Genomic DNA, 8682 nt, shown 5'->3' on the forward strand with positions numbered 1-8682 from the left:
TACTTTTTATGGCATTTTGACAACTGCCACTTAGTCAAAAACTTTTCAAGTTATCTAATGGCATTTTAAAAAAAAAAAAATTGCCAATATACTTCCAAAATTTTTAAAATGCACAAAATAAATATAAATAAATAAATTGAACTCAATATAATATGTTTTTCAACTGTACATAACCACATGTACAAAATTGAACTCAAATAAATTCAGCTCAATATAATAAAATTTGAAATTGGCCTCCTATATAATGATAAATTACTAATTTGAGCCAAAATAAAAAAAAACTTTGTGTCAAAATCAATTTAATTGAAATTACAGGAATTAAAATTACACAATAGCAAAAAATAGAGGACTAACAGTGTAATTTGCCCTAATTGTTAGCATTTTTTTAATGAAAAAAATGCATATGTCATTCTTTTAGAGGCAAAATTATAAATTTGCTCAAATCAATAAATTAATCTCAACCAATTTAGTAATCATTTTTCGTCAAAAATACCAACGGTATTATCAATTAGACCAAATTCATACAAACTTAAGATTAATCTAATTAAGTGTGTAAGTACCCAAGTTGCTATTTATTTATTTTGATACTAAAATGTGAACAAAATCATTTCAAAATAAATAAATTAATTGACTTTTGGTATACCAGTTTAACATTTCATTACCAATGCTCTATATAATAAATAAATTAATTGACTTTTGGTATACCAATTTAACACCTCATTACCAATTCTCCATATATATATATATATATAGAGTATAGATTATAGATTTGATAAAAACAGAGGAACTGAAACTTACGGGAAAGCAAAGGAAAAAAAATCACTAAACTACACCAAATGAATTAGAGTAGCTGTGGGATAAAATTGATTTTGGTGAAGCAATCCAATACACGAATCCAACAAATCTGAGATACCCCAATCCACAAGTTGAACAAATCTAAAATTGGTGAAGCAAAATCAGTTTTGGCGGGATAACGAGGCGGGAGTGAAATAATGAAGCCAAGGTTTTTCATTCTTCATCTTTCACGCCACTCTTATCCAACATCTACACCACAAATTTGCAGTTTTTTCATCTTCTACAATCTACTGAGTTCGTTAGGTATTCTTTCTCTCTTTCTCACTCTCACACACAGAAGACCTCTATTTTTCCCTCTTATTTATGATCTTCATATAAAACTTGATACAATATGAAAATCTAATCTTTTAACCCATGAATGTATTAATTTTCATCTTTTAATATCAAGGGTTAATTGTGATTTACTATTATTGTATTTATGTTGTGATTTTATATAATGACATGCTAGTGTTTGTTTAAATGTCTCAATGAGATCTTGCATAAGTTTACTCTTATTTATTTTATTTTATTTCTCCTGCTGTAAGGATGAATAAGAAAAAAAAAAAGTTAAAAAAATTCCTTCTATTAGATTTGGTTTTGATTTTATATTAGATATTTGTTCAATGTTTATGTGGCTGTTGATGAATTTTTTTTTTAAACGTTTTTTTTTTGGGTTTCTATGGATAATAATTTGGTGATATGGGTAGATGAATTCTATTTTTCCAAGTTAGTTATGTGATCCAATGTTTGGGTTACCATGCTATGCCTAAAATTTACTATCATATGCTGTCATATGATGATTTAACTGAAACATACCAGTGGCAGATGCAAAAATTATAACTACATGGGGCCATACTTGATAATGAAGTTATAATTATTTCTTTCGTAGCAACTGTATCGTACGTAACTATATTAAAAGATACATTTTTAGCATAAACAATGAAAAATAACATTAAATCCACAAATAAAATTGTCAATCAAGAAAGAGTATTTTTGGCTCACATCACTCAACACACTCCATAAAAGAGGCCAGCAAGACCTACAAACAGTTAGCTAACAACATAGCTTGAAACAAATAGTTAGAACCAATCCTAAGAGAGATTAGCAGCAAATTAGAACAAATCAACAAAACCCAAGTTTGGTTTGTGCTAAAACATCATTTAATGCCTTCAATTTTATTTTTTCTTCCCCACTAAAATTGCATATGAAAACCAAAATACATCCTCAAAATATACTGCAAAACATAATTGGGTGTTGAGGCCAAAAAAGATCATGATAAAATCTGAGAGGGCACTTATAGGATGGCATCATAAGAAGTCAAACAAAATAGTTTTCTGGTGAGAGTAACAACACTGGACCATTTTCCATTGGCATTAAAAATAGAAAAAACATAGCTGTTACCTTCCATGAGGTGTCATGGAGCATCTAATGGGAACGGGCAACTTTTTTTTGAAACTGCTCATATCTCTCACCAGCTTTATGGAAATTTCAAATTAACCTTTTCAGTTACCCTGACAGTAGTTTTAAATGGTGGACATACACACAGAGGAAACTGATATACGATTTCTCTTCATTTACACCATATCATACAACAAAAACATAACAACCCATGGACAAACCAAGTGTTTTTCAACATGACATTCAGTTAACTAATACTTTGTTATAAGGCTGAAATGAGTCTTAAATAATAAAGCACCCCTGTTGACAACAAAATCTGGGCACAACAATATTGTGGCAGTGGCAGCACCTAGGTAGGACAACCAATGTGGTTTCTTCACCTGGGCAGCAAGAACACAATGTTGCAGCAACCCAACCATGTATAAGAAAAAGTATAAGAAAGGGATAGAAGACGTTTCTTATCTCAATAGAAAAAAAAACAATCCTTCTAAATTAGTACTTCATTTATTTAAAAGGAAATCAAGAGCGTTGTCAAAACATAACATGAAGCACTCCTCCTAATCAATTAGTACCCAGTTTTTTAAGTTTTGTTCCCACTTGTTCCAATTCTTAGCATACACACAGTAATCATAAGCAAATTGAAAGATTATGAAATAGAGTAAAATCAAAATCCATTTTTCTCAAAACCAACACAATGACAATATAAGAATGAGCCTAATGAAAGAGTCACAATTTTAAAATAAATAAATAACTGACCTCATTACATAAAAAGCAATTATATATCATCTAACTAAGAGCTGATCTCATAACATAAATAATTGATCCCATCACACTAAAAATAAATAAATAATTACTAAAAGTTGCACCATCCCTTTTGCATTCTTAAAAATGTATTTGATTGGGTTAACTCTTTCAATTTTTTAGAAAAAGTTTGTGCTGCCTTTGAATCTCCAATCTAAGTAAACATACAAAGATCCCAAAGGAAAACTGAAAGGAATTATATTCTGAGAAAAATTCAAAAAGAATTTAGATTTTAAATATTTGAAGCTTAAAGTGAAGAAATAAATTGACATGTTGGATTCCAATATTTGGTTTAACTATTGCCCACAAAGCCCCAAGTAAATTCTTAAGATTTGTTTGGATTTCAAGTCAGCACATAGAGTGGTGACAAGGAAGATTATTAAGCATACCACCAAGAACTATGTCCATTTATCTCAAAAGGCTTCCCAGCAAAATGGTTAACGATTATTATTTCTCTATAGATATTTGATTTCAAAGCAAGTCTAACTGCTTACTACTTGAAGCAACTTCTCTAAAACTAATCTTGACAATTTTTCCATATTAAACAAAAAATATTTATAATGCGCACTAATCTTGACAAAAAAAAAAAAAAAAACTAGAGGTCCCACGCAAATGCGTAATATTTGGGGTACTCATGATGATGAGTGCCTAACAGTCAATTGGAACAAACTTGGCCAACCTGATGACAAATTGGCAACAAAGTTGTCATCGTTCATTGGAACTATTGTGCGTGATGGGAAAAATGCACCACTCACTTACAAGAATTGGCATAAAGTCCCAGAACATTACAAAGATCACATATGGGCACTTGTACAGGTAAATGACACAATATTGTGCGAAAGATGATCACATGTGAAAAATAGTAAACATGAGTAATGTGATTAAAACAACACTCTTTATAATTTTGTTTATTTTTAATTTTTTATGTGGGAAGATTAATTTTTTATTATTGTATTCTTCTCTCTCTCTCTCTCTCTCTCTCTCTCTCTCTCTCTCTCTCTCTCTCTTTCTCTCTCTTTTCAGTCAAAGTTTGATCTTCCAAGTCATGCTAGGAAGTGGGTTATGAAGTGCTCTGGTAAGAAGTTAAAAGACTGGAAGGCAAACATAAAGAAAAATTATTATAAGAACCACTTGAGTTTTGACGAACAAAAGCATTATAAAGATAGTAGAGTATATGCTGATCAGTGGGAACACCTTATTAAGTATTGGGCCATCAAAGAAGTAGAGGTAAACTCGATCTGATCATTATATGTTATTTTACTTGCTGTAGTTTGGACACCATTAATTTATGCATTTGTAATTTTAGGCACAAAGTGATAAAAACAAAGCAAGTCGTGCAGAGCGAAAGTATAATCATACTACTGGAACAAAAAGTTTTCCACGTGTTCGAAAGGAGCAGGTTAATTCCTCTTTTCATGTTGTATATTTAATATGATAAGGTATACATAATGTGACATAATGATATAATTTATATTTTGGAAAATATTATTTTGTAGAAAAATAAGTTGGGACACTCTCCAACTCGTGCTCACATGTTTAAAGTATGTTATACAAAGGAGACAGGAACTCCTGAGGCAACGAAAGCAATGATAGTATGTACCAAGTAATTATGTCCATTTGAACTTGTAGATTAGTTAAAATTTCCACATTATAGTGTTGAGTTATTGAAATGTATATATTAAGTTATGTTTTTTGCAACCTTATAGGATGAAATGAATGAGAGGACAACCTTAAATGCAAATTTATCAAATAAGGGCCCAAATGATGCATTTGGACAAGTGATGGGTAAAGAAAAACATGGACGAGTTCGCATGTATGGATTAGGTGTCTCCCCGTCTAATTTATGGAGAGATACATCTGGTCATAAAGCAAACCATGACACAACAATGGATGTTATGGAAGCTGAAAATTCGGAGCTAAGGTCCAAAGTTTCCCATGTTCAACATGCTTCGAATAACTTGACAAACACATCTAATCAGGTAATTTTTTTAATAGAATTTATAAGTTATTAATGTTTTCCTACACTTATATATGCATACATATATCTATGTGTGTGTGTTTTGTAAAATTAAAAAGTTCAAATTTGGTTAGGCCACAACAACTTCTACTCCTCTCGACATGGCAGCTCAACATCAAGCATGGTCTTTGTCATCGATACAAGATACTTCTCTTACTCAGGTACCTACTAAGAGCTAATCATATAGATCACATTACTTCCAACTTTATTTTAGAATAGCATGCAACATTTATTTTATAATTAACCAATGAATGAATATTGCGGACATAAATTTCATTATTTAAATCTAGACAAAATGTGCTACATAGTCTAAATCATGACATGATGAAGTTTGTGCTATTTTTTTTTTAAAATTAATTTAATTTTCTTCTAAAGCTTTAACAAGACATCTTTCCATCATTTATTACCGCATGGGCTCTTTCTGATTCTCTCAAAATATTGCTTGAAAGTAATTAGTTGATTGTCATTTTTCACAATTACATTTGATTTACATCGTTGAGGTTAGGTGATCCTGATATTGATAATGGACATGGTTTTCATTGTCATTGATTGGTGCTTTTGGTTGTTATTGATTTTTTAAGCTATTGTTTGATATGGTCTAAAGCTTTACGGTTGTTACTTTTATATAATTTGTTGTAGTGTAGTGAACCAATTAAGTGATTAAAGCATTTGGCTTGCTTATCTACTAGAGAAATCCATATCACTTTCAATTGTGATCATCTTCACTCTAGCACTTTGTACTAGTTTTTTTTTAATATTAGCGATTTAATTTTAAATATACAATTACTTAAGTAGTTAAATCTTGATTTACAGGTGAGAGATATAATTGTTCTAAAAACTATCATTAGGCCAACAGAAACAGTTGCAATCGGAGTACTTAAAAGCACAAACGCATCTAAAGAAGTAGAAGGGGAAGAACTAGGACCTGACTATTGGGAGGTACATGTTCAAGTGCCAATCAAGCCTAGTGAGAGCTTGATCCGATCATATGGACTTGTCAAAACAATTGGACAAGCTATTGGAGCTCATGTTGCTTGGCCTGCTCCATTTGTGATATATTTCTTTCGTAAATACTAATTTTATTAATAAATTTATATTAACTTAATATAGGTTCAATTACCTTCATATTTTTATCTTTTGGATGCAGATTTCACAAGTTATGGATGCTAGCCGAGAATATTTATACAAGTGAGGTTGAGAATTTGGGAACTGATTTTATTTTTGATAATTTTTCTCTTCGGAATATGCATATCACTATGGCTTTTCAGAACTTACGGTTGGAATAATTTTCTTTTAAATTGTTTTTGCTTTAACTTTGTTAGTGTGGTAGAATATTTAATAATTTTGGCAAGGGATTTTTTTCTTGCAATATAAATAAATTTATATTTCAATAATAAATAATTGATTTTGGTTTTTTTTTTTTTTTTTTTTTTTTTGATGTGATGATCTTATGGTGGTAATATTTGTTTATTATTATGAAAATATTACAAGATGAATGGATGTCAAATTAATATATGATGTGGCAATTAATATTTAATTGTTTATAAAATTGATTCAATTTTTATAGGTATTTACGCATGCATAATTGTAGCTTTTAAAAGTGTCAATGAAAAAAAATATATAAATGGCATTTTGTAGTAGTGATAGTAGCTTTGCAAAGTGTCACTAAAATAAGTTCCAATGACACTTATATCTATTTAATGGCACAAATGAATTGGATTTAGTGACATTTATGAAGGTGTTATAAATATCAATTGTGGCATAATAAGCGTCATTAAAAATCCATATCGTGGCATTTTTTAGATTGCAAGTCTTCTTTAATGGCTCTTGATAGCGTCACGAATAGTGCCTACCATGACATTAAAGTGTCATTGAAAGGTTTTAGTCTTGATGGTGTAATGACACTTACAAGTGTCACTAACTCTTTTTTTAATGGCGCTTGAAAGTGACACAAATAATATCTACCATGACATTAAAATGTCATTGAAAGTTTTCAGCCATGATGGTGTAGTGGCACTTGCAAGTATCTACCGTGGCACCGATAGAAGTGGCACTTGTTCAAAATGCCACAAGACCAAAAAATGTCATTAGAAGAATAGTTTTGTGGCACTTTCAAATGTCACTAAACTAAGAAAATGTTGTAGTGTACGATGTATTCAATTTTTCAAAGCTAGCTTTTCTTATATTCTTTGTAACTATTTTTGTGTTCATAATGTTTGGTCAACATTTTCTACTTATGGTGCTGGTCAGTGGTCCATATTTTCCACAAAATAGCCAGCTCTGGCTGATTGAAATGAATGTGAGATCTACACGAGTATAATTAAAAGATTAAAAAAAAATTATATTTTGATAATGATGATTAAAGGCTTATTTGACAAATAGTTAAAAGTTAATTTTTTATTTTTAATTTATTTTGGATTACATCATCTTTCATATTTTTTACTCATTAAAAAATAAAAAGGTCAAAAAAAAAAAAAAAACTTAACTTTTAATTAACTTCTCAAAACACCATTAAGATTGATAGTAATGAATCATGATGGAGGAATCGTGGGTATATGGGAGAAGCACTACGGTGGGGAGGATAACGGGGGTGAGAAAAAGTTGGAAGTTCCAAAATAAACGATGTTTGGGACCTTTTTTTTTTAAGGACTCCCATAATTTCTTTTGGATCTCAATTATTAATGTGTGTATAGGACTCACTCATATATGTACGAGGTCCACACCATTAATGATTGAGATCTAAAAAAAATTATGAGTCTAAAAAAAAAGATCTCAATCATTTTTTGTTCCAAAATAGTGTGATGAACTATGAGGTGGTGGTTTCAAGTGATAAGATGGGTTACAGCCTAGAGGTGGTGGAGGTTCTAGATGATAGTTTAAAAATAAAAAAGTAAATAAAAGAAAAAAAATCCTACCAAAATGATGTATTATGATTTTAACGCTATGTTTAGTGGGGGGATTTGAGAAGAGATTTGGAAAAAGAAATTAAAAAGGTAGGTGAAATGTGAATAAAATATATCTATATTAGTTTCAATGAGACTGTACTTACTACTTTGGGTCTAAATTAGCCTCTCTTTGTTGGTTTAAACCACACTTACTACTCAATGAGACTGTACTTACTACTTTATTAGAATCACACTTATTACTCAATGAGACTCTACTTACTACTTTATCAAACTTGATTTATCAACCATTTAAACCACACTTACTAGTCAATGAGATTGTACTTACTATTTCATCAGACTTGACTTACCACTCATTTGAATCACACTTACTACTCAATGAGACTCTTCTTACTACTTTATCAGACTTGACTTACCACTCATTTGAATCACACTTACTACTCAATGAGACTTTGTTTACTACTTTATCAGACTTGACTTACCAATCATTTAAGCCACACTAACTACTCAATGAGACTGCACTTGCTACTTTATCAACTTGACTTATCACTCATTTAAACAATACTTACTACTCAATAAGACTCTACTTATTACTTTATTAGACTTGACTTATCAATTATTTAAACTAAACTTAAGACTACATTTACTATTTCATCAAGCTTGATTTTTTTTCTTACCGCTTGAATCTCATAATTTTTCGTTTAACTAGGTGGAATGTTGTTCCAACAA

General features: G+C 30.4%; 1 protein-coding gene across 1 annotated transcript; it reads left to right on the plus strand.

Moving 5' to 3' along the window:
* Positions 1-4745: 4745 nt before the first annotated feature.
* Positions 4746-6127, plus strand: LOC114311587 (uncharacterized). The gene is made up of 3 exons (XM_082889131.1): positions 4746-5012; positions 5125-5211; positions 5864-6127. The coding sequence occupies exons 1-3, from the start codon at positions 4746-4748 to the stop codon at positions 6125-6127; spliced, it is 618 nt and encodes a 205-aa protein (XP_082745257.1).
* The last annotated feature ends 2555 nt before the right edge of the window (positions 6128-8682 follow it).

This window comes from Camellia sinensis, chromosome 9, assembly GCF_055761805.1.
Source record: "Camellia sinensis isolate YWXY chromosome 9, ASM5576180v1, whole genome shotgun sequence".
NCBI classification, from domain to species: domain Eukaryota; kingdom Viridiplantae; phylum Streptophyta; class Magnoliopsida; order Ericales; family Theaceae; genus Camellia; species Camellia sinensis.

Coding starts and splice junctions, on each gene's coding strand:
- LOC114311587 (XM_082889131.1), top strand. CDS start 4,746: ATGAATGAGAGGACAACCTTAAATGCAAATTTATCAAATAAGGGCCCA. Junction 5,013..5,124: donor TGACAAACACATCTAATCAG/GTAATTTTTTTA, acceptor AAATTTGGTTAG/GCCACAACAACTTCTACTCC. Junction 5,212..5,863: donor AAGATACTTCTCTTACTCAG/GTACCTACTAAG, acceptor CTTGATTTACAG/GTGAGAGATATAATTGTTCT.